Genomic DNA, 27157 nt, shown 5'->3' with positions numbered 1-27157 from the left:
GCGATTTTATGCAGTGCCTTTTGTTTTATGATTCTGTAGACACTGCAAATGTTAACTGAATGTTGATGTACAATGATCCCCTCCTCTAACGGCAGTCCATTTCTTATTGACATTAAGAATTATCTCTTGGGCTGGAGATTTAGCTCAGTGGCATTAGCGCCTGCCTTGTAAGCAGGCAGTCGTGAGATTGATCCCCGCTACTGATAAAAAGGAAAAAGACAAAAAAAAAAAAAATTATCTCTTGATGTCAGAGAAATGCTAAAAAGACCTATAAAGTGAAAAATATAGGCCTTCCCAGTTTTTTAATGATTGAAAAACATCTCCTGTTCTTTTTTTTTTTTTTTTTTTATCTGTTCCAGGGATCAAACTCATGACCTGCCTGCTTGCAAGGCAGGTGCGTATGCCACTGAGCTAAATCCCCAGCCCCTACATCTCCTGTTCTAAGCATACAGTATTTTTAGTTGTTACAAGATGGAAACTTTATGTGCTTGCTAAACATTAAAATACAAAGATATTCACAGTTCTGTAATACTCATAGTACTGTGGAATGCCTAAATCAAGCTAAGTTATGGATCCAGTGAAAATGCGTATTTTTATAACTTTGCTTTATCCTTATTCTTTTTTTTTTTTTTCTTTTTCATTAATTTAAAAGTTATTTGTTTGTTTGAGACAGAATCTCACTAAAGTCATTAAATTGCCTGGGCTGGGCTTGAACTTGAGATCCTATTGCCTTAACCTCCCAAAGTGCTAGGGTTGCAGGCATGCTCCATCATACCCAGCTAAAACATATTTTGTTAGTATTGCCTAAATTAATATGTTAAAACCTGACTAAAGGGGCTGGGGATTTAGCTCAGCGGCATAAGCACCTGCCTTGCAAGCAGGCAGTCGTGAGTTCAATCTCCAGTACCGATAAAAATGAAAAAGACAAAAAAAAAAAAAAACCTGACTAAAATTTTGATAGTACCAATCTCTACTGCCCTAGAAATAGGTATTAAGACCAGTGAAATGTGACTTCTCTGAGCCTGACATGCTGGCTGTATCTCATGGCAGTGAAAGCTACAAGTGACCTACCTATTACTTGATAGCCATGGCATACTTGAGGTTGCTCTTAGGCTTATGGTTAGAAACAGAGTCTCCTGGATAAAGACTTGCAAGGGATCTTGTATGAGTATATTATTTCTAAAAGCAGAAGGCAAACAACTTTTCCCTGATCATATAAAATAAATAAGGATACCGAAGACAGCCCTCACTAGGATTTAGACTTTTGTGGCTAGATTTTTATCAGAGCACAATTCCCATTTATAAGTGTTTATCCGATTTGATGATTTAATAAAGATCAAAATTGGGCTTTTGTGTTTTTCCCATTGATTGATTAACAGGGCCCTGCTATATGGTTAGGTATGGACTTGAATTTGTGGTGATCCTCCTGCTTCAGCCTCCCAAGTGATGGAATTATAGGTGTATGCCACTATACCCAAGTGGTTTTTTTGTTTTTTAGGTTTTTTTTTGTTGTGCTTGTTCTTTGGGTTTTTTTGATACCAGGGATTGAACTACGACCTCGTGCTTGCCAGGCAAGCACTTATGCCACTGAGCTAAATCCCCAGCCAAGTCTTTTTAATCAACAAATTGTATGTATTTATCAGGTAGACATGAAGGTTATACTGTGGAATGCCTAAATCAAGCTAATTAACAGGCAGCATGGCCTCACATGCTTATTTTTTTAATGGTGAGAACCCTTAAACTTTGTACTTAGTACTTTTCAAGAATAGATTGTTATTAATATGTATCAGGCCCTGTGTTTAGTTGTGGTACCTCAAAACAAAAACAAAATATTGTTATTATATAGTCACTATGTTGTATCATAGATATCTTCTAAGTTGATTTTGTTATATGAAAATGTGGGTTCTCTTTTCCTTACAGAATTCAAGTGACATTTAGAAGTGATTTAAATTTCATCTCAATCTTTAATTTTTTCTATCAGCTCCTAGTTCTCTATAAAATACTCTTTACTTCCCTTAAGGAGTGTTTTTCGTATTTCATATAATATTAAAACAGTGCAGGGCCAGTGACTTAGCTCAGTGGCTCAAGCGTTTACCTGGTAAGTGTGAGGTTGTGAGTTCAATCCCCATCATCAAAAAAAAGAATGAATAAATAAAAAATAAAGCAGTGCAACCCAGTTATCAAGTATGCACACGCATTAATTTGTGATTATTATCTTTTAAGCTTTCTGAATCCAAGAGAAATAAGCAATTTGAGTTACGTGCAATATGAAGGAGACATCAAGCTGGGTGACTGGTAATTGAATAAAATTTTGATGTCCCGTAGACCCCTGAGTGTACCATGTGGACTCTCTTTAAACCATGTAGTCCTGGGTAGGAAATATGTGCTGTTTGTTTTGTTTACAGATGTGGGACCTTTTATATGTGGTTATTTATTAGTAGGAAGAAATAATTACCAGTGAACTATTGAGTAATAAACTACCTTTAAAATGGTTTGTAGCCAACCAAACCCCCCACCAAAAAAAAAAAAAAAAAAGTGAGGGAGAAAGAAAACACCCAGGGAAGACAATTTAAAAATCATGTATTCTATCTGTTTTGTTTGTTTATTTTGAGACAGAGTCTCATTGTATAGTCTGGGCCAGCCTGGAACTCACTGTGCAGCCCAGGATGTCCTGAGATTTGTAACCCTCCTGCCTCAGGCTCCTAAATTCTGGGATGATGAAATTTTGGAAGTTTTCATTAAAAATATTATAAGATGGTATTTGTGGTATGATCACATTTTTTTGTAAAGACTAAAAACAATGGCGCACATAGCATCTAGCATTATGCAAACAGTTTGTAACTGGCCATTAGGGGTTGGGATTGAAGTGTGGGAAGAATTGCCATTTAATTTTATAATGCTCTGATTTTGGTTTTGCATTTTTCCTGATATTGAACCAGCAGCCTTCACACTGAGCTGCAGTCTTTGCCCTTTTGTTATTTTTTGAGACAGTGTCTCACTAAGTCTCTGCTCTGAATTGCCCAAACTGGGCTCAAACTTGCAGTCCTTCTCAGTGTGCTGGGTTTACAGGTACATGCCACCATGGCCAGCTGTAATGTTATGTGTCTTAAAAATTTGCTATATATCCTGTGCTTTTGCTGCAGTGAATTATAATTTTTTTTAATAAAATTGTTGCCAGTGTAATGTTAGCTACTCAGGAGACTGAAGAAGGATCAAGTTTTGAGACCAGCCAGGGCAGTTTTGTGAGACCCTGTCTCCAAAAACAAATAAAAACCAATGAAGCTGGTAAATGTAAAACACTGAAGTTGTTACTAATCTAAGGTTGCATACAATTATGGAATAGAATGGGTATTGGCAAGCCTGGTATGGAGGTGATCCCAGCGCTTGGGAAGCTTAGATGGAGAATTGGGAATTTGAGACTTGGTCTTAGCAAGACCTCATCTCAAGGAAAGAAAAAACAAAAAAACACAGCATAAGTCTGGATCAGCTACCTGAAGAGCAGATCTAACCTGCCACCTGTTTTTACAGATGAAGGGTTATTGGAACATAGCCACACTATTGCTGCTTGCATGTTATAACACCTGAGCTCAATAGTTATTACAGATTCTGTGGTCTGTAAAACAAAGTTTTTTTTCCTTTTTGTCTTTTTGACACAGGATTTCACTTTCTGGCCTTGAACTCACTTTGTAACCCAAACTGGCCTTGAATTTGAAGTGATTCTCCTACCACAGCCTCCTAAGTGCTAGGATTACAGGTGTGTGCCACCACACCTGGCAATATAAATTATTTATTATCTAAACCTTTATAGAAGAAATTGTTAATGCTGATGTTTTTAGGTTTTTCAAAAATTGTAATTTTTTTTTTACTTATTTTTTGACCCAGGGTCTCACTGTGTAGTTCAGGCTAACCTTGAACTCACTGTGTAACCCAGGCTGACCTTGAACTTGTAGCAATACTTTTGCCTCAGCCTCCTATGTGTTGGGATTACAGGTGTGCACCATGACACCCTGCAAGGCTTTAAAAATTTTTTAAATGTTTATTAGCACCTGTTTGTGGTACTAATGATTTCATTTCTTTCTTTTTCTTTTTTTTTTTTTTTTTGTCTTTTTCCTTTTTATCAGTAACAGGGATCGAACTCACGACTGCCTGCTTGCAAGGCAGGCGCTTATGCCGCTGAGCTAAATCCCCAGCCCCTATGATTTCATTTCTTTGGGAGGAGTTGGTACATAATATATCTTAATTTTTTTTTTTCACTTTTTCCCTTCCCTTCCCTCTTCTCTCCCTCAGTGTCAATCCCCTTCCAATTTTCAAAAGATCTGTCTTCTGTTTCCTACTATCTTTTATTTTACTCTTTAAATTGTTTATATGCTTTAGGCTTTGGATAAAAATAGAACGAGAGGTAGATCTAGATTCAGATCTGAACTTTGCTACTTACTAGCTTTGTAGCTTTAAGGAAGTTTAATGTCTGCTCTGGCCTGTAAGAGGGAATACCCAGCTCACAGGCATGTAAGAATTAGCTAACAGTGTTAAAAGACAGGGTTCCTCATTAAACCCAACAGCCTTTACTCTTCTTTCTCAACAAAGCTGAAGGTTGTAGGGAGGTTAACATGTTGCTAGTGCATAGCATTTATTACTGATTTCCTTTTGGGAGGATTGGACCCAAAGCCTCATGCATGCCATCGAGCTATACTCCTCCTATCCCCTAGGATTTTTTTTTTTTTTTTTTAAGTAAAAAGAATTTTGAAGTTAAATTCTGGTTAGGAAGTGAGTGGTTTTAGAAGTTTAAGCCTCAGGGCAGCAGGGGTAGGAAAAAAGAAGCAATAGGGCTTTGTAGTTAATTGCATGTGAGAAGGAAAAAGGGGAGTCCTAGATGATAGTCTGATGTAGAGGAAAAGGAGAGATTATAAATCATAGACTAAGGACTTCTAGAGAGAGAGTCAATTAAGTGATAGGTATTTATAAGATGAGAAACTAACCAGGGGTGGTGACACATGGCTGTAATCCCAGCACTCTGAGAAGCTGCAACAGAAGGATCACAAATTTAATCCCATCTGGGCAATGTAGTGACTTAGTGAGGCTCTTCCTCAACATGAAAAATAAAAAAGAGCTGGGGATATAGCTCAGTGAGAAGACCCTGGGTTCAGTCCTTTGTGCTGTGGGGAGAAAAAGACTGAGGACCTGACCCCAAGTTAAAGCAATGATATGGAACTGCCCAATCACAGATAGAGTAAAAATTTGCATTTTGATTTTAATAAATATATGGAAATCTTATTGTAATGTAGTATATAATTGTACAATATTCTCTAGAGAATTCTGTGTAAACACATGGTAAATCTTCGAACTTTACCATTACTACTGGGCTGCAAAGTTTGTGTTAAACTTCTGAGCATGGAGACAACTTACAATCCCAGCACTCAAGGCTGAGGTAGGAGGAGGGTTGCTACAAGTTCCAGGCCAGCCTGAACTGCACAGTGAGACCCCATCTTTACGGGGGGAAGAAAAAGGATCATGTTAAGGTTGTTCTGTTCACAAAAATTTACTTAGTATTTTAGGTCATTGGAAAAGGAATTCTTCATAAGAGAAGTATTAAAAGATTGCCTTCTTAATTGTTAATACTGTATAATTAAAAACCTTTTAGAAAAAGTACTCGTGCCATTTTGTGCTAAATACATTGGACATGACTTCTCTGAAATTCAAGGAATCATTTTGATTATTATATAGTACTGTTTCATTCTGTGTTCTTCCCATTTTCTGGCTTTTTGCAAAAATTTGTGTAATAAGTCTAAAGTAAAAGCACACACCCCATCCTGAAGTAACTGTGTTGTTTTTCCCCATCATTTCTCTGGTGCTGCTCTGGAGCAGGAAAGCAACCCTTCATGCTCTTGATTCCCACAGGTGGACATCATCTGTGGCGATCACTTGCTGGAGCGGTACCAGACCCTGCGGGAGATCCGGCGGGCAATAGGTGATGCAGCAATGCAGGTGGGTCTCTGGCTGTGTGGGCTCTGCCAGGCAGACAAGCGATTTCATGAAAGAAAAGTTCTAGCTTTTGAATAACATTTTTGCAAATGACCCACAATTTTCTTAAAATTATCTGGATCACAAATAATAATTACAGCTAATATTTATTAAATGCTTACTAGATATACCCCCTTTGGATTGTTACTATTTTTTGCTTGTATTTATTTTATTATTTTAAAGACAATAAAACAGAATAAAGCCAATCAAAACAAACAGTAAAGTGGTACAGATCCTCAAACTAGGACAACAGGAAATCAACAAAGGCCACTACAGTATATCCTGCTGTCTTCCCAGTAGCTGTCTATACCATCAGACATAGTAAAACCAAATAAAATGAAACAATAAAACCAATCAAAGCAGAACGCTAAATAAAACAAAACAATAAGTCAGAACAAAACAAAACAGAACAACACGAGCTCAAAAACTACACAGAAGGAAATCTCCCACGTTGCCATACTGTTACCCTCCCAATAGATGCCCAGGCCTGCAAAATCAATCAAGAAATACAAGTATTTAGTTGTTTTGTACCTCAGCTGCTGTCAACTCAGCCTACCCACTGAACCAGCTGGTTGCTTTTGGTGAACCGCGGGGATCTTCTTGATTCTCAGCCTGTGTGCCATGTGGTTCACAGGAAGGGCAAATTAGCTTCTGTCTTCCTGGGCCCCTCTTGGTTTGCACTGCTTATGGGAGGGATGAACTGGGTCCTCTTTTCCTGGGCCCTACATGGTTTGTGTGGCTTACAAGAATGGCAAATTGGCTTTTATATTTTGAGATAGGGTCTCTCTGACTTGACCTGGATGACTTTGCTCCTTTTTTTTTTTTTTTTTTTTTTTTTTCTTTTCTTGTACCAGGAATCGAACTTGCAACCGCCTGCTTGCCAAGCAGGAGTTGATGCCACTGAGTTAAATCCCCAGCCTCGAGATAGGGTCCTTCTGTTGTAGCCAGGGCTGGCCTTGAACTTGAAATCCTCCTATTCCGCCTTCCAGATTCTGGAATTATAGCACATATGTGCCTATATTCTAAGTTTGTTGGCAGCAACTGCTGCTGTTTATTGTTGTTTATTAATTTAGTTTATTTTTTGCAGTGCTGAGAATCAAACCCATATCCTTGCATGGACTATGACATCCTAGTTTCTTTTCCTCTTTTTTTGAGACAGTGGGGGTAGCCCAGGCTGGCCTCGAATTTACAGTGATCCTCCTGCCATTTCCAAAGTGCTTGGATTATAGGCATGTGCTTCCACACAGCACTAGGAGATCCTGGTTTCTAAATACCATTATTTTCCGCTAGACAAAACTTTCACATTAACCACATCAACTCAGTGGAAATTTTAAAACAATTCATCTGTAAAAATCAGTTTGACAGCCAGGCACAGTGGTGCACACCTCTAATCTTAGCTACCTGGGAGACTGAAGCAGAAGAATTGCAAGTCCAAGGTCAGCCTAGGCAACTTAGCAAGATCCTGTCTTAAAATAAATGGAAAAAACTGGGGATGTAGCTCTGTGATAGAGCACTGCTGGGTTCAATCTGCAGTACCACAAAATATATGTGTTTCGGTTTTCCACTAAATTTGACATTCGTTTTTATTTTTATTTATTTTGAGATGGGATCTTTCTGTGTTACCAGGCTAGTTTCTATTTCATTTCAGCCTTTTACCTGCCAGTACTACAGTGTGTGCTCCTGGGTTCAACCCACTTTTTTCTTTTGAGAATTTTTTTCTTTTGAGCTTTTTAAGATCGACACAAAAGTTATAAAAAGACCTCCATAGGTATCACCTAGCATGCTTTCATGTTGTCTTACATAACCAGAGTACAGTTACAGTGTTAAAACCATAAAGTTAATGTTACTTTAATACCTTTAGCTAAACTGTAGACCTTCAGATTTTGCTAATTTTCCCATTAATGTTTTTATCCAAGATCTAAATTTAGAATTCTACATGGCCCTTTGATATTGTGTCTTTTGTCTTCTGAGTTCTGCAGTGTTTCCTCTTCTCTATTGACTGTTACTTGTGTTTTTTGTTTTGGGTGTACTAGGGATCAGCTCTCAACCTTTAATCTTTTATTTTTTTATTTTTTATCTTTATGAAGTCTTGCTATTGTAGTTCAGCTTTGAACTCACTATGTGGCCCAGGCTGGCCTCAAACTCAGGGAAACCCTTCTGCCTCAGCCTCCCAAGTGCTGGTATTACAGGCGTGCACCACCATGCCCAACAGCTCAGTCATTTATCTGTTGAGTATTGACCTGAACCCTTCACTTCTATAATTTTGATATTTTCATTTAACCATTTGGGAAGGGGGACAAAGTCTTATTGTAGTCTAGACTTCATTCAATTTTGTGACCCTCCAAGCTTAACCTCCTTTATGCTGGAATTACAGGCACATGTCATGAGGCCCAGCTTAAAGTCTGTGTTCTTTGTTCTCTTGTGGAGGGCTGGGGTCAAACCAAAGGCTACAAGGCAAAAGCTCTGCTGCAGAGCCAGGACCCTTCATGCTAGGAAGAACTGGCCCACTGAGCTCCACCCTCTGCTCCAAATGTGATACTGTGGAAGAGAACTGGTCAGAACTGGTCACGATAGCACATGCTGTAATCCCAGCAGTCTGGGAGACTGAGGCAAGGGGGTCACAAGTTCAAACCCAGTCTGGGCAACTTAATGAGACCTTGTCTCAAAATAAAAAATAAAAATTGGTGGGGATATAGCTCAGTGGTAGAACATCCCTGAGTTTGCTGTCCAGTACTGCAGAAGGAAGGGATGGGGATGTAGTTAAGTGTAAAGGCCCTCTGTTCAATCCTGGTACTATATAAAGAAAAAACAGTCCTACTGGTCATTTATCACATGGAGTATCAGTTTAGATTTGTCATATATTTTCTCATAACTAGATTGAGTCATTTTTGAGAAGAATACTATAGAAATTAATGCCTTTCTCAGTGTATCTTATCAGGAGTATATGACATCAATATGTCTTGGAACTTGGAGGATTTTTTTCCTCATAACTAATAACTATTTGGAGTGGGATACTTGAAAACTATAGGAGTGTCCCATTTCTCCTCAGCTTTACTCTCAAATTCTCACATCCATCCATGGATCTTACAGATGAGGAAGCAGTTATGTAAAGGTTAAGTTACTTGCCCAAGGTCACTTGGCTAGTAGTAGTAGGATTAAGATTCACCTGTTAAAAAAATTGAAATTAAGTCTTAGACTCTTTAACAGAAAGGTAGATGAATACTTCTGGTGATGGTTTGAGTATTGCCGCATACTTTTAGAAATAGTCCACTAAACTAATAGTTATATTTTCGTAATAAAGAAAAAGTAATTTTAAAAATTCATTATCACTGGACATGGTAGTACATACTTAAAATCACAGACTCAGGAGGCTGAGGCAGGAGAATAGCTGCAAGTCCAAGACCAGCTTGGGCTACATAGTTCGTGGCCAGCCTGGACTGCATAGCCTGTCTAAAAAAAATTTTTTTTTAAATTTCATTATAAATTATAAAAGTAAAGCTTTCTTAGCTAGGTAACAAATATAAATGAAAGATTTCCTGAAAATTTTACAAGTCAAACTTCAAAAATCTTAGATTTCTTTTTATCTTTTTAAAAAAGTAAACGATGCCTAGCATGATGGTCCATTCCTTTAATCCCAGCACTCTAGCAGGCTTAGGCAGGAGGATTTCGCATGTTCAAGGGGCTGCATGGTGATTTTGGGGCCAGCCTGGAATGTCATGAGACCCTGTTTTAGGGAGAAGGAAGTGAGCTTGATGATTCTAGATGTAAATCCCAAAGTCAGTAGGATGAGCAGTGAATATGCTGTAAAGAGTTATTTATAGAGCTAGGGATGTAGCTCAGTGGCACAGCATCGGCATGGCAAGTTCGATCCCGGTACCCAATAAAAGAGCTGTTTACGGAGCACTGTTCTAGACACGTGGGGAGATATGTTTCATGAAGTATCAAGACTTTAGCTAAATGCATGATGTATTGCCCTGAAATGGAAAGGTAGGATGTAGTGAATGAGAGAGAGTGGTAGGGGCTGGGATCTGGACAGTCAGGGAATAAGTGATGCAGGACCTTGTAGATCATGCTAAGAGCGTTGAGCTTTAACTGAGTGTGGCAAGAAACTGTTGATGGCAGTTTTGAACCCTTCATGCAAGGAATACAGTCTGACTTAACTCGGCAGTGGAGACAGTCTGGTTGGATAATGCCTCCTCTGTGAGTATAACCTACAAACTAACAGGGTTTATTTGGCTCCTGGTTATGGTAGCTGGAGGGTCCAGACAGCATGGCCCTGGTGCCCTGTGACTGAGAAGTGGAAAAGAGCCAGTAGTGGGTGGAGGGAGTGCATGTACAAGAGAGTAAGCTAATGTAGCTACACTGGCTTTGTAACAGTCTATTCTTGTAAGGAATCCATGCCCAGGACACCTGACCCGCTAGCTTGAGACAACATAAATCCTTTCATGAGGGTAGAGCCCCTATACCTCATTACTTTCCTCTGGACTCCACCTCTTCAGGGTTCTACCTCTCAGACCATCACCCTGGGACCAGGCTTTCAGCACATGATGGTATGGTTTGTGTGTGGCCTTGAGTGCTTTATTTTCATTCATCTTTTCCCCATGGTGACTTAAAGGAACTAGCTTTCAAACCAATACAAGTATTTCATAAATATTTGTTCATGTGGGTTCATATTTGCTGCACAACACTTCACATCTTTGAATAGGAAAATGTGAATATGAGCAGTAAAGACACAACACAACCAACTGGGTTCAGTGAGAATCTGTTCTAAGTATTTATGTTTCTGGGGCAAGGGTATCACAAATAGGTTCAACAAAGAAAGCCATCTTTACAATTCAGAGGATCTTTTTCCATTTTTAAGCAGCACTGGCTATTGAGCCCAGGGCCTAGAACCTCTGATTTAAGATCTGTGTGCCATGTATGCCATGAATCCCTGGGAAGTGGGTTCCAGTAGCTCAGATGTGCTCCTGGGTCAGACAGGGTAGCGCTTCATTTGAACTCACATTTTTCCCTTTGGTTTCATTTTTTTCTGGTCATTTTCCTTAATGTGTTTGAGGAAGCTTTGAGGGCTTAATATGCTCAGTGTCATTGATTCTCTTGGCAAGCATCTTGCTATTGCTGGGTGTGGTGGTGCATGCCTATAATCATAGCTTTTGGGAGACTGAGGCAGGAGGATTGCTGCAAGTTCAAGGCCACCCCAAAATGCATGGTGAGACCCTGTTCAGGAAGAAAAAAAAATCTTGCCCTTAACTCGCTTACTTCTGACAGTATTAACAGCATGCCTGGTGACACTGGACTTTTCCAGTTTTGCCGTGGTAACATTTGTGTAGCATTACCTTTTGACAGTGCCCATTCCCTTGATGTCTGCAGTGTCATCCTTTTTGTAGATTTGCATCTATGTGGCCACAGGAACAACTCTATGTTTTCTAAAAGGCCTAGGGAACATATACTGGATTTCTTTCCACTTTCTTTTTGTGTTCATCATTTTGGCAAATTGCTGGATGAAGACATTTTTGGCTAGAAAAAAGCCAGCACCTGATCCTTTAGAAGCAAAGACTATGAATTGAGACATCTAAATGGAAAATATATAGATAAGTAATATTACATGGCTAGAGAGAGAGAGACTATAGTATTAATGTCTAGTTCTAAATTTGAATTATAAGTATTTCATAAAATGTTTTATACATGCATTGAAGCAATTTTGAAATCTTGAAACAGCTTAGAAGTTACACATTAGTTTTATATCTGTGCATATCAATACATTGCTTTTCAAAATGATGCTTTTCATATCTGAAATACAGCTGTATTTAAAAAGTTAACATTATATAAAATGTGAAGTACACACATGGAAAACTGTTAGTAGAATCTTTCCATTTGTTAAAACAGATTCACTTACTTTGATCAGGATGATTATCGGGAACAGATCTGATGGTCTCTTGACCAAATGTGACCGGGGTTTTGCTTTACTTGTCTTTGTAAATATTTCATGCATTTACAAATACATATTTATAAATGTGTTTTAGTTTTAATTCCTACAGGTAACCACGAGCTCTTTAGTTTACCATCAGCTTCTGTCATTCTTTATTGACACACACATCTAAGTTACCCATTCATTAATGGGACTTCCCTGGCATTTGAGTTTATAAGTGCTTTTCTAAATTCCTCCAAGTTTTTGCTGGATTTGCCACAAACAGAAGTCAAAGCACAGTGAGCTGAGGAACAAGAGGAGGTGGGGAGACGCAGAGCAGCATGAATGTTGTATGTCGCTGCCTTGGTACGGCACAGAGCAGGTCCATGGCCCGATTCCCATGAGTCCCATTTTTCAGCTGTGTTTCCAACCCACAGGAACGTGGAATTAGTGCCTTGCAGAACAGGGGTTATATACCATAGACAGTCTTGGGAACAGCACAAGAATGAAGACCTGATTTGACCCAGCTTTTCCCTTCTGGGTATCTTCCCAAAAGAATTTAAAACATCATATTACAGTTATATATGTGCACCCATGTTTATAGCAGCACAGTTTGTAATAGCCAGATATCGGAAACAACCTAAATGCCCATTGGCAGAGGGACGGGTAAAAAAGATGTGTTTTTCTGCAGTACAGTGCTACTCGGCCATAAAAAGGATAGAGACTTGTAGGTAAATGGAGGTAACTTGAGGTCATCCTCATAAGTGAAATAAGTCAGACATGCATGTGAAACATACTGTCTCACTAGTGTAAGAAGCTGAAAGGAACAACATATATATATGTATATAAAAATAGTCAAGATAGTTATACTAGTGATTTCTCTGAGTTCACTGAAGAGAAAGATTTGTGCTGGTGTTGTTCAAACAGTTGAATTCAGATGTCTTGTGCTCTGGGGATGGCAATGCGCAACATATGTACCATTGTTGCCCCTGATTGGCATGTTTTGAAATTTTTTTTTTCTTCTTTCTTTTCTTTCTCCTTGAAATAAAATGGATTTGAAAAAAAAAAAAATTAAGACCTAAAATCAAGAAAGGAGGCATAGCTGGGCATGGTGGCCTATGTGCCTATTATCTCAGCAGGGAGGCTGATGCAGGATTACAGATTTGAGCCCAGCCTGGGAAATTTAGTGAGAGACTCTTAAAAAAATAAAAAGGGCTGGCTAGGCGTGGTGGCACACACCTGTAAGTCTAGCAGTCAGGAGACTGAGGCAGGAGGATTGCCATGAGCTCAAGCCCAGTCTTTGGTACATAGTGCATTCAAGGGCAGCCTGAGCTACATACTGAGACCCCGTCTCAAAAAAACCAAAACTAAACTGAACAAACAAATACATAGGATAATACAAAGCTATTGATGTAGTTCAGTCAGAAGGCCCTTGGTTCCCTAGGACCATGGAGGAGTGTGGGCAAGGAGTTAAAAAAAAGCAGATAAAAGGCTTGGAAACAGCTTCTAGATTGCTTTAATAGGGTTAGGTTCCCAGCAGCACTTGGGTACAGTACTCGAGGAGGGCATAACTGCTAGGGTTTGTTTTGGGCTTCCACTCAGTAAGAGTTTCATGCGTAATAGTAGCGAGCTGCATTTATGTGGAATGAACATTTTCTCTCTGTGAAGCTTTGTGATAGTTTTGTTTTTTCCAGGTAAGACCCCATGCTTAGATAGTCTATGAAGAAGACAGGATTTATTCCTTTTCATTCTTTTTGGAGAACTATTTAGTCATAAACAACCCTGGCTAACTATATACATGATAGTCACAGAACTGCCTTATGAGAGTCATTAAAAAGATACTTTGAGGGGCTGCAAATATAGGATAGTTGTAGAGTACTTGCTTAGGGTACTCAAGACCCTGAGTTCAATCCCCAGCCTACATTGGGGGTAGGGGGGAAGCCACATGGAATGCTAGCTGGGCATGCGGTTGTGTGTGCCTGGAGTCCTTGCTACTCAGAAGAGGTGACTTGGGCCCAGGAATTGGAGACCAGCCTGGCCAGTACAGTGAGACTGTCTCATAAATCAGCACCAAGACATTAATGGAGTATTGGTGATAAGGTAGGTTACTGAGCAGATGTGTTTATCTTGGACTCTAAACCAAAGAATTTCACATTAACGTTGGGTAACAAAAAATAAGGCGGCTTTGATTTTCAGAGAAATGAATAATGGTCTTTCCCTCCTCCTCAGGATGGTCTTCTTGTTCTTCATTATGGTCTTGTGGTTTCTCCTCTGAAAATAACTTGAAGAGGTGAATTATGTTTCAAGGAGGAGAAGGAGGCTTCTGCAGGACTGCATTTCACCAAAGACTTCCACAGAATATATCACCGTCACCGCTTCACGCTGCCAAGATGTAGCTAATCTACTTTTAGAACCAGGATACAGCTTGGGATGAAGGAATGCATCTGTTATTAGAAACTGTATAAAAGCATCAGAGCTCAGGGGAAATTTTCAGAACATTGCCTTTCAAACTTGTTATTCCAGATACTTTGACATTGATTTTTCCTTCCCATTTTTACAGCACACTGGTTACTGTGTCCTCCATTGTTGAGTGCACACTTTTGACCGGTCAGGCGACCCTGGGAAAGCAGGCAGTGCATGTGTGGAGGCTCAGAGCAGAATGGCGGGCTGTGCCTGCGTGTCACTATTCTATGTGAAAAGACTGTTTCCTTTAGGGTGTATTGCCCACGCCAAAAGCCTTCAGTATAATAAAACTTCTTAACGTATTTTACTGTAAGAGGTGCTTATTTGTGACTTTTATTTGCATACATAACATGGTTGCTACCTTGTAATGACTTCCCTTTTGAAAGTAATAAACTTCAGGTGAATTTCAGAAGTTTATAGAACATTGGTTTCCTCAGTAAAATAGCTTAAAATTCATTTTTCACTGGGATAAAGAGTAAGTGTGAGAGCTGACTTTCACAGAGTTCAGTTTTAAGCATTATGTTGCCTAAAATTAGCACTTCAGTACTTTCTTGAAGAAATGTTTTTATAAACTTTATTTCACAGCAGAATTAACCAAATCTGTATCGAAACTTACAAAGGTAGAGGATTGGCAATTGATTTTAAAGAATTTTTGATTTGTGTGTAAATCTCTTCTAACATTTAATAAAAACTTAGTCTATTTTGACATATTTACTGTGGACTCTTAAAAAAACCAAAGCCCTTTAAGAGACAAGGTATCTGAATCAAAGTTGCTCTCTTTTTCTTTTTCTTTTTCTTTTTCTTTTTCTTTTTTTTTTTTTTTTTTTTTGGTGGCAGAGGTACTGGGAACCAAATCTAGGACCTCCACACCCAAAGCTCGTATTCTACCACTGAGTGATACTCCTAGCCCCACCTACGTCAAAGTTGAACTGCCTTAAAATAGATATTTATGCTGGCACAGTGGCCCTGACCCGTAATCTTAGCACTCTGGGAAGCTGAGACAGGATTGTGAGTTTCCTGGGCTGTTGAGTGACTCTTGTCTCAGGGTTGGGGGCTGATGTAGCTCAGTCATGGTTCAATCCCTAGTGCTAAAAAACAAATTTAATAAACGTATTTACCTGACTGTTCTAGATGCCATTGTTTGACAGTGAACAGAGGAACAGCTGTAACTCCATGGTCTCTTGAGTGTTTTTGCACATACTGCTAAGTATCTTAATTCTTATGTTGACTTACATCTCTTGGGATCCCACTAAGGATCCAGCTGGCTCATTGAGTCACCAGAAGGGCTCACAGAACGTGGAATAGCCACAGTACCCATGGTTGCTATTTATTACTGCAAAGAGGTACAGATTAAAATCAGCACAGGAGGGGCTGGAGATTCAGCTCAGTGGCCTAAGCGCCTGGCTTGCAAGCAGGCAGTCATAAGTTCGATCCCCGGTACTGATAAAAAGGAAAAAGACATATATATATATATATGTATGTGTGTGTGTATATATATATATATCAGCACAGGGACCAGGCCATAGGACGGACAGACTCTAGCAAGACCAGTCACAGGTGTGCAGTGGACTTCTGCAGCAGCGCAGGCAGTGCTAAGTGGGCATGGTACGGGTGAGCTACTGTCACAAGGAGATGGCCACCCGGCTGTTAGTACTCAGAGTTTTTAATGGGAGCCAGGTAGGCAGGCATGTGGGCCACTAGGGTTGGATCAGCTCTCTACACCTCAGGACCTGCCCAGAAGTCAGACTGTACCGAGACAGTTAAAGTCTGCTAAGGTAACCAGCCCTTTACGATGTCACATCAGAAATCCAGATTTGGGAACTGAGATAAAAGCCAGGAATGGTGACGGACACTTCAATCCATCCCGGCTACGCAGGAAGCTGAGGCAAGAGGATTGTGTGAGTCCAGGAGTTACAGACCAGGGGCAGTGAGACCTTGAGGCCCCCTAAAAAGGAGTAGGGGAACTCTTGCTGGAGACATAACTCACAATTTATAAAAACCCAGTTGGATGTCCCATTTGTAACAGGTGACTGAACAAAATAAATGCTTAAAGATTTTTTTCTTTTTTGTCTTTCTGTGATGGTCTTGCTATGCAGGTCAGGCTGGCCTCAAGCTCGCTTTGTAGCCCAGACTGGTCTTGCCCTGGGTGAAAGGTAGCTTTCAAACACAAAGATAATTTAACCAGCTGTTTCAGCCAAGTACTTACCTGCATAGAGGCTTACCTGTAGGCTTAGAGTAAGCACTTACTTTTATGGTTTTCCTCAAGAAACTACCCTTGTTCGTGAAAGTAACAGGGAAATGCTTATTTTCTTTATTAAATACTTCTTCAGTGAGCTCAGAAGTGTGAGCAGAGTGTGGGCAGAGAGAGCCAGATAAATCACCTCCACGTGCCAGGCACTGTCACCAGAAAGCCCTTTCCTGCAGGCGGCCAGCACAGACAGGGAGAACCAGCAGATCCACCTCTGTCTGCCGGGCATTACCACCGGAAGGCTCCTTCCTGCAGGTGGCCAACAGGAGCAGGGACACACAGCCAGGTAAGCCCTGTGCACCTGTAGGCCACCCTTGGAGAACCTTGGTTCCCTTAGGCAGCCATTACCCACCAGCAGAATCAGACAAACACGCCCCTGTGTGCCTGCCATCATCACGAGAGTCGCAGTGTATACACACAGAGAAGAAGCCGCCCCTCTGTCATGAACCCCTGGTCATTGGAGGAGCCCCAGTGTAGCTGCACACATCTGGAAAGGCCAGCCAGACTCCCTGCTACCTCCTTGTAAATCTGGGGTTAGAGGAACCCAGGTGCCTGTCCCATTTCCCTACACCGGGGAGGGGCAGCCAACGTGGAAAGTGCCTGGGACCCCACAACCAGCTTGTGGGAGGAACCCAGGAGAATGTCAAGATGAAGGAGCAAAAGGCAATCTCAGGCCTCCAGCCCACACAGAACAAGTCTGGGAGATAAAGTCATGGACAAAAGGGAAATCACACACCTTGAAATCTCTGAGAGGACAGCAACTGAAGTGAAGAAACAACCTCAGAATTGTAAAAGCAGTCAAATCAGAAAAAAATGTCTCAGGTAAAAGAAGAAATCACAAACATACTGAAAGAAATGCTCAGCAGGTCTAAAGTAGACATAGATAAAGAGCATAGGAAAATGCTGGAAACTTTGAATGAATATAAAAAGGAATTACAATACATGAAACATTCAAAGAGAGATCCAGGAAATTAAAGTCAATTGAAAGCTGGCAAAACCGCCTGGAAGAGACTGAAGAGAGACTTTCAAACCTTGAAGACAGGATTGTAGCTAGTGATCGTGAAAGGGAAGATCTCTTAAAAATAACAGAATCAGGAAACAATCCAACGACTCCAAGATGATGCAAAGAAGTATAACTTAAGAGTGATAGGTGTAGATGAAGAAGCAGGGGTCAACACAAATGAAATCAAAAGGCTATTTACAAAAGTAATAGAAGAAAACTTCCCAAACATGGGAAATGGATCTGGCAGGCAGATAAGTGAGGCATATAAGACTCCAACTAGCCATAACCAAAGTAAATCTACACCCACACACATAATAAGATCCCAGAAATTCAGCACAAGAATAGAATATTAAAAGCTGTTAGGGGCTGGGGATTTAGCTCAGCGGCATAAGTGCCTGCCTTGCAAGTAGGCAGTCATGAGTTCGATCCCCGGTACCGATAAAAAGACTAAATAAATAAATAAATAAATAAAAGCTGTTAGAGGAAACATCACCTATAAAGGAGAACCAGTCAGAATCACAGCAGACTTATCAACACAAGCCATCAAGTCAAGAAGAGTTTGGAGTAAAGTGTTTCAAACCCTGAAAGAAAACAACCTCCAACCCAGATTGGTCTCCAAAACTGTCTTTCAAAATTGATGGAAAAATAAGGTACTTCCATGATAAAGAACAACTGAAGGAATTCATTATTACCAAACCAACCCTACAGAAAGTGCTAGAGAGAGAGACAAAGCTGACCATGGTTCCAGGAACAGCAGCATAGGAGGACTACCAAGCAAGACAGGCAACCCAATGAAGGGGAAAAGTAGATGGTTATCCACAGAAGAATAACATGGCAGAGACAAACCAATGTATGCTGGTTGTAACCATTAATGTAGATAGCCTCAGTTCAGCAATAGAAAGAAACACAAGGAGACTGGATCAAGAAACAAGATCAATATACTGTATACAAGAAGCACATTTAACTGGAAAGGAAATTCATAGACTAAAAATCAAAGGAGAGAAAACTTATTTCATGTGACAGGAGACCAGAAAAAAAGCAAGAGTAACTTCCTCATCAACCATAGATGGATAAGAAAGATATGCTATTTTCATGTAGTGGAAAGCTACCCAGCTATAAAGTAGGATAATCTCGAGGCTCTTAATGGACCCAACTGGAGATCATGTTCATGGATGAAACAGTTTGAACTCATATGTGTGAACCTTAACATAAAGAACAGAAGGAATTAATGGGATCCAAAAGCAAAATAGTTATCGAAATACCTAGAAGGGAAAGGTGGTAACTACTGTTAATTTCTTATTGTCTTTTTTTTTTTTTTTATCAGTACCGGAGATCAAACTCATGACTGTGTGGTTGCAAGGCAGGCGCTTATGCCGCTGAGCTAAATCCCCAGCCCCTATTGTCTTGTCTTGAATTCTTGCATTATTCACACAATTTTGTTAGGTTTTGGCTTTGTTCTGTCTTGTTTTGTTAGATTTTACTCTGTCAGATGGTAAGGGCAGCTATTTTGAATATAATGGGCTACATTATGGTAATGATGGTTTCCTAGTATATTGTTTTGAAGTCTTACAATGCTTTCACTTATTTAATTGGTTTTATTGGTTTTTTTTTTTTTTTTTTTTTTTTTTTTAGATTTTATCTGTGATGGTATGAACAGCTATTTTGAAGAAAGTGAGACATGGTAGCCATTGTTGATTTCCTATCATCTTGCTTTGAAGTCCTACCATGCTTTTGTTCTTGGTTTGATTGGTTCTATTCTGTTGTGTTTTATTTGATTTTACTATGTGTGATGGGATGGACAACTTTTTGAGGAAAATGAGATACTATAGTAATCATTGTTCACTTCCTATTATGTGGTTTTGAAGCCCTGTAATGTTTTCATTCTCTTGAATGGTTTTATACTATTTTGTTATGTTTGATATTATTCTGTGTGAAGGTATGGTCAACTATTTCGAAGAAAATGAGACATCATGGTAGCCACTGTTGATATCCTGTTGTCTTGTTGTGAAGCCCTGTGTTGCTTGCATTGTTCTGTGCTGATTTGGTTCTGTTTTGTTGTTTTCTTCTGTTTTATTCTCTCAAAAAATAGAAAGTGTGAGGCATTGCCTCAGTCACTTTCTTCATTACAGGGACAAAATACAAGTGGAGAGGCTTTCTTTGGCTCCTGTTTCAGTTAGAGGTCAGTGGGCTGGGGCAGGACCACAGGGTGGGCAGGCTTGGGCAGGGGAGGACTGCCGGCTCAACGCAGGCAGAAGAGGAAAGCAAAGGAGGGGAGGGAACCCAGGAGGGTCTTCTGCACACACTTTCAGGTCACCCCATAACCCAGCCACCCCCCGAAGGCCCCACCTGCGGATGTGAATGCATGAGGCGCCTGGATATAAAGCAGAGCTGGTGTTTGGTGGGCAACATGAAAAGGGAGGGGCAGCCAGCTGCCTAGGAACCCAGCTTCCTGCAACAGCATCGCTAAGAACCCAACATGGTACAAGTACTCTCTGAATCGCACAGCAGTCTGTCCCTTCTTAACTTCCTTCCTGAACTTAACCTAAAATCTCAAAGATCCAAGCAGATAGCTGGTGGGATCCACTGTACTTGATCCATTCTTACAGCCTGGCAGCAAATCACACTATTCAGGATGCTGAGTTACAAATCCATAACTACTCCCCACACCCCTGAGTTTGAAGTCTGTGGGCTTCATCAAGACACAAATACAGTTTCGAATCCAGAGTTCACGCATCCTTTGTGCAGTTCCCGAAGCTGCTGAAGGAGGGTTTCCAGCAGAGGGTGGCAGGCTGGGGACCAGGAGGGAGAGGCCCAGGCACCCACTAGAAAGAGAAAGAACAACAAAAGTATTTACAAAAAAAAAAAAAAAAAAAAAAAGCAGGGGTGGAGAGGACTGAGTAATTGCTTTTCATGACATTGGAGACTGTGAAAGTGCTCTGAAGGGGCAGAGGCTGCTGTGCTCATATTTGGACCCCACTGAGCCTTGTGGGTTCAGGGGAGGGGCTTGTGCCAGTGGTTAGATTAAGGTGGGACTATGTTTATTCTGCCATCATGGAAACTACCTGTAACAGAGGCTGACTCCGAATGCTCAATCTTGTCTTCTTTGTAGCACATGACTTTAGAGTAGACCCTCGTAATTTATCCTTTTTCATTGTGTTGTGTTTGTGTTTAGTTATTGGCCTGTGCTCAAGACAAGACTGGTGAAACCTGAATCTTACTGCCTACAGAGATTAATAGTCCTCTCAAAAGGAAATGTTAGATTGATCCCGGGAGCCTGCCAAGTGCTTACTTCCATGAAATATGGCTTCATCTTTACCGCATTTTTTTTCCTGATGATGTCTGTGATCTTCCAAGTTTTTTTGTTTCGTTTTGTTTTTGGGGAGACAGGATCTTGCTGTCTAGTCCAGGCTGGCCTTAAGCTCCTTATGTAGCCTAGGCTACCTCCAACTCCTGATTCTCCTGCCTCAGCCTCTCAAGTGCTTGGATTACAGGTATGCAGTGCATACCCCAGGGTTCTAATTGTGAAATTATTTTCATTGAAATGAGCAAAGATTTCCTTCTGTTTCTGAAGGGAATTTTCCCATAACTAGTTAAATGATATTTTTTGCCTGTTTATCCTGGATTTTTTTTCTTCAATCAGATTTTACTGGTACGTATTAGATATATCATCATAGAGAATTTGTATCTGCATGTAACATAGCTTGATTCTTTTTTCCCATTCCCTTGCCCTCCCTTCAACCCTCCTCTCCTCATCATTCACAAAAGCTTTGTTTCCAGTTAAATGATATTTTGAATTAGAAGATGAAGGCAAAGATTGCCAGGAACATATACTGTCTCCACAAAGACATAAAAGCAGTATTTCTATAATAGTGAAGGCCATGAAATATGAAACCACGCTGCACAGCTTTGAATTCCAACTTTGCTGCTTAGAAATGATATGCTTTTGGACATGTTATGTAATTTCCCTGAACTTTAGTTTTTCCTACCTGTAAAGGTGTCAGTGGTTCCTGCCTCACAGCATTATCATGAAGCTGGGCATGATGGTGCATCCCTATAATCCCAACACTTTGGTAGGCTGAGGCAGGGGGATCACAAGTTTGAGTTCATCCTAGGCAACTCAGCACCCTAGCAAAACCCTGTTTTAAAATAAAAATAAATAAATAAAGGACTGGAGTAGCTCAGTGCAAAGGCTCTGGCTTCAATCCAGAGCACAGAAAGTAGCATGAGAACTAAGCCAATGCTATTGCATAAAGTACTCAGAACTATCCCTGGCATAGTCTGTCGGGTGCAGATTGGCCCTTAGGTAGTCACTTCTCCAGTGACTTTGCTGCTAGTTCCATCCTAGAGACTCATTACTGTAATACTGATTACATTAAGAAGAGTGATGTCAAACCATCTTTTCTCCGATATTCCTGCATCTCGTCTCACTTTACCTCTATTGATCAATAAGCAGAAGATGGGGTGGGCTTCATCTTGGAAATTAGCATTGCAGGCTCTGAGGTTGGACTTGGATTCTTTGTTCACCCTGATCTAATACTGGCTCTTCTGTCTCTACTTGAGACAATTCAAGTTGCCAGAAGAATCCCTATTATCGAGCTAAAATCTGGCTTACGTAAAGGATTGTTTAACCTTAAAGGACACTAGGAATTCTTTATGTCCTGTATAAATCCTCTCACCAGCAAACCAAAGATGGTCGTTCCATATGGCACAGCAGATAATTTAGTTCTGTTTGGTTTAATTAACATTGCTGGCTCATGCCTGTAATCCCAGCTGCTTGGGAGGCTAAGGCAGGAGGATTGAGCCCACAACTCCAGAATAAGCTGTTGACACAGCCAGACCGTCTTTTTAATAAAAAAGGAGACATTTCAAAAAAAAAAAAAAAAAGGAGACATTTCTAAAGAAAAAAATTTTTTTGCCCTCTGCAATAATCAGCAGTGGACTAGAACCTGTTCTTAATGTACCCTCCAACTGCAGCCCTTATCCACAGACTGCGGTTACACTCCGCCGAGCATTCTCCAACCCTAAGAGCCCATGACAGCGCTAGAATCAGGTGGCCCTGACACTGAGCAGGGACCACCTGCCTCATCAGGGAGAGCGTGGCCATCTGGTGTCCAGAGCCATGAATCAATAGAGAAGTAAGTCTGGAGAGCCTTTCCGATCAATCTTCATTTTTCTTTGTAGTCGGAGCCACAAAGAAAATCACTGAGGCATTGCGGAAGCCTACATCTTAACACTCTGCAGCCTGGCTAAGCACTTTATTGGAACCCCGCTGTGTGTGTGTGTTTTGTAAGTAAGGCTTTGTAAACCTACATGCTCCCTCCCTCGCTAATAAGCTTGTGAAATCGCATCATAAAACATGGGGTAATCAAATCATCTTTTAGGAGATCAATGGCAGACGAGAGGAGCCCTTTGGTCTGTACTCGTTGTTCTCTTCCACCGTCAAGAGGTGCAGCAGATACACAGTGGGATAAAAATAGTCCTTTGTTTAGCAGGGCTCAGCGGCACTCATCCCATCTGCAAATGGCATCTTCATGTGAGATCTCTTAAAGTTACAAAATGCATGAAGACATCAGCCTTGTCTGCATTTTAAACTGAAAAAAACGTTACATGGTAATATTGTACAGTTCATAAACACAATTTATGTTTAAGCGCCGTTTTAAGGGCCTAGAAAATCCCCTCTCCATTATTTCCACTTTAAATTACGATGTTTACTCCATTAGATTCTAGGGGGGAAATGTATTCTTACAATTTAGATGTTTTTCAGGAATTTTGAGATGTTTGATGATGATAACAGCTGGAAGCAGTGAGGAGGTTCATACATAGCAACTTTCCCAGCGGCTTCTTTCTTTTACCCCCAGGTGATTTCTGATTCCTTCTCCAGTACTGATTTGGAATCAGTGCTCTTAGGCCATCTGGCTTCTGCTGTCCTAAAGGACTTCCTTCTCACCTGGACCAGCCCAGGGCAGCTGGCACGCAGTGGACTTAGCTGCAGTGGAAGATGCAAGAGACTGCCATGATGGTTTTCTGACAATTCCATAAATTCCCAACTGTAGGGAGCGGCTCAGAATGGCTGCTGCTGCCCTGCCCCTCCCACCTGAGGGCATTTTGTGTGTCAGCCTACATTTCCCATGATCCTCCCCTTGCCTACAGTGTGCATGACATGAGCAACTTCCCGCTTCAGCCTACATCTCCATAATTCTCTCCTGCTTACATCATATATCTGGATGTACGATGACCTATCAGATACCCTCTTCCTGCACCATTGGCCACCTCCACCCTATATAGGTTGTAGCCATTTTAACAACAAATGAGTCAGGCTGGGGATTTAGCTCAGTGGCCTAAGCGCCTGCCTTGCAAGCAGGCAGTCGTGAGTTGATCCCCTGTACCGATAAAAAGGAAAAAGACAAAAAAAAAAAAAAAGAATAAACGAGAGTTGAATGGAATCCCGCCTTGTCTCCGTCTCTCTTTTCTCTTGCCCAGCCCTCTACCTCCTTCCCCTCTCCAGGTGAGGCCCATGGACTGATCTACGGGATGGATCAATTGGCGCCCATTGTGGGGCAGACCTGGCACGAGGGATAACGACGCGGGACCGTTCACAGGGGTAAAGCGCCTGCCAGCATGACTGTTTCGGGACTTCGTTGCTGTGATCTGTGCAGACGACCACCTTACATCTCACCTGAATCACGGTAGGTGAATGGGATTAGCATGGGGCAAGCACTTAGCACGAATTGTTCCTGAATGGCCTCAGGGAGGCACTCAAGATTAGAGGGATTAAGGTAAAGACAAAAGATTTGATACAGTACTTTCAGTTTATACATTCAGTGTGTCCATGGTTCCCCCTAGAGGGCACCATTGATTCAAACAGGTGGAAAAGAGTAGGAGATGCTCTTAAAGACTATTATGAGGTTTTTGGCCCAAAAAGATCCCAGTAACCGCCTTTTCATATTGGATTTTAATCTCTGAGCTGCTGGCACAACGTCATGCAGATCCCAAGGTCACGGAGACGCTTGCCCAGGGTGAGGCTGCCTTAGCTGCCTCCTGCAATTGTACTCCGCCACCACCGGACTTATCTAAGGCACCCAGCCCTCCCGGCTCTGTGGTCCTTGATATCCCAGAGCCTTTTCAAGATGGCGACTTGCTGCCACTTCTTTTTTCTGGAGGCCACGAGGGTACTCAAAATGGCGTGCACTGCCCCGGTACTCAAAATGGCGTGTACCACCCTGATACTCAAAATGGTGCCGCCTCCATACTGACTCTGGTGGTGAAAGAAAAAAAAATTGGGGCTGGAGATTTAGCTCAGCAGCATAAGCGCCTGCCCTGCAAGCAGGCAGTCCTGAGTTTAATCCCTGGTACCAATAAAAACAAAAACAAAAACAAAAAATAGCGCTGCCACGCTCCCTCCTCTGTACTGCCCTATCAACCCTGGAAATGGGAGCTTAGCCACTAGAATGACCAAGAGATGGTTTGGACTTGGGTAGGACCAGGAAGTCCATGGTTTGTGCCCACACCCTGTTGGTTCTTTCCAGGGCTCCAGTGTCCCAGACAAAGTCAATTCTACCTTTGTCCCACAGCAACAGGGGGCAGATCATATTGTAATTCCCCGGGAGAATATTTTTGTGCTTGTTGGGACTGCGAAACAGTTGCAACAGGGTGGCAACCCGCCTTCCCTGATAAACACCTTAAACTGATATGGGGACCGCCGGGGTGCAGCCTAGATGACTACCCACTGGCCAATCAAAGACCCTGTCAGGTTCTAAACGTCACTGTCACCATTCCTGAAGACCCTGGCTGGCTGACAGGACACACCTGGGGACTTCAAGTTTATGAGTCAGGCAAAGACAGTGGAAATCTTATTCTCATTAAAAAAGGTTCCCCTACAGATTTCATCCACGTCCATAGGCCCAAATCCTACTCTAAAGCCAAAATATAATCAAATCCAAAATACAGTCAGACCAATACAGATCCTGTTACTGTTGTTCAAAAAACCACAGTAAGTCACCCAACCATAAGTGTTTCTCAAGCCCCCCCACACCAGGCAGATCATATACCTGCCCCTCAATATTCACATTCTAACTTATTCAGTTTGATTAAAGGGGCATACATGGCTTTAAATCATACCCAACCTGATCTCACCCAATCCTGTTGGTTATGCTTGGCTGCTCCTTCCCCATATTATGAAGGAAAGGCCCTCAATTTAAGCTTTAACAGTTCTTCTAGCTCATCTGCCTGTGACTGGGGAAATCACCACAAGCTGACTCTCCCTGATGTCTCAGGTAGAGGGACTTGTCTTGGGGACTCCAGCCGTCCACCAGCACTGGCAGCATGACTCTGTGCCCAGCTTCATTCAGAGTTCAAGCCAAATAATTACCTCATTCCATCCCCAGGAACGTCTTGGGCCTGCAATTTTGGCCTCTCACCCTGTATAGCAACCACTGGTTTTAACAAGTCTACAGATTTTTGTGTTCTTGTACAGGTTCTTCCTCGCATAACATTCCACCCAGGAGACTACTACCTCCAGGCATCGCAGACCAGCTATATGTATAAGAGAGAACCTGCCACGCTCACCTTAGCTGTATTACTAGGGTTAGGAGTCACAACAGGAATAGAAACAGCTCTAGTGTTGGGAAATCAACATCTAGCTCAATTACAGGCAGCAGTAGATCAAGATTTAAAAGAAATAGAAACATCTGTGATGGCTCTACAGGCATCCCTGACATCTCTATCTGAGGTAGTCCTACTGAATAGAAGAGAGCTAGACCTCCTATTTTTAAAGGAGAGTGGCTTATGTGCTGCCCTCAAGGAAGAATGTTGTTTTTATGCTGACCACTCAGGAGTCGTTTAAGAGTCCATGACTAAACTAAGGGAGCGTCTCAAAGAGAGAGAAAAAGAGTGCCTCTGAGAAACCACCTTCTCCTCCATGTGGGGGTCTCTTCCCTTACATTGCCCCCCTCTTGGGACCCCTAGCCACCTTGCTGTTACTGCTTACTGTAGGACCTTGTATTTTTCAGAGGATCATGACACTCATTAATAACAGGATTGACACATTTATGGCAAAGCCCATTCAGGTACATTACCATTGGTTGGAAATGGCAGAACAACAAACTTATCGGGAAAGAACACCCACCAATGGCCCACATGATACTATGGCCCAAATGCCCTGAGGCACTGGACAGGCAGCCAGAGATGGGCAACTAGGACACATATGTTGCACCATCGGCCACCTAAGACAGGCCCAGGACCAACAGCTGTCCTGCAGGCCCACGACGGGTAAGGCTCAATTGGGTTCATATGAGGAGTCCTTGACCCAAGACAGGTGCTGTCCTCCCAGGGCCTGCCATATTCCTAAAAAATATACAATAGGGGAGGAGATGTAGGGAGTGGCTCAGAATGGCTGCTGCTGCCCTGCCCCTCCCACTTGAGGGCATTTTGTGTGTCAGCCTACATTTCCCATGATCTTCCCCTTGCCTACAGTGCGCATGACGTGAGCAACTTCCCGCTTCAGCCTACATCTCCCATA

General features: G+C 41.5%; 1 protein-coding gene across 3 annotated transcripts in view; it reads left to right on the top strand.

The window, feature by feature from the left end:
• Positions 1 to 14691, top strand: part of Pcgf6 (polycomb group ring finger 6) — a 40265-nt gene extending 25574 nt beyond the window's left edge. Inside the window, exons 9-11 of one of the 3 annotated variants that reach the window (XR_010046207.1) lie at positions 360 to 394; positions 5896 to 5982; positions 14156 to 14691. Coding sequence is in view for 2 of the 3 variants with exons in the window: in XM_063244631.1 (XP_063100701.1) it covers positions 5896 to 5982; positions 14156 to 14212 (144 nt within the window). In the remaining variant the exon portion in view is untranslated. The remainder of the gene's footprint in view (positions 1 to 359; positions 395 to 5895; positions 5983 to 14155) is intronic. The other 2 variants (XM_063244631.1, XM_063244632.1) reach the window with 2 other exon arrangements.
• Positions 14692 to 27157: the final 12466 nt, after the last annotated feature.

Source organism: Cavia porcellus, unplaced genomic scaffold (assembly GCF_034190915.1).
Source record: "Cavia porcellus strain 051 isolate PalLab524CR breed Dunkin Hartley unplaced genomic scaffold, mCavPor4.1 scaffold_2, whole genome shotgun sequence".
Lineage (NCBI taxonomy): Eukaryota > Metazoa > Chordata > Mammalia > Rodentia > Caviidae > Cavia > Cavia porcellus.
This window is presented reverse-complemented; position numbering and strand designations above follow the sequence as displayed.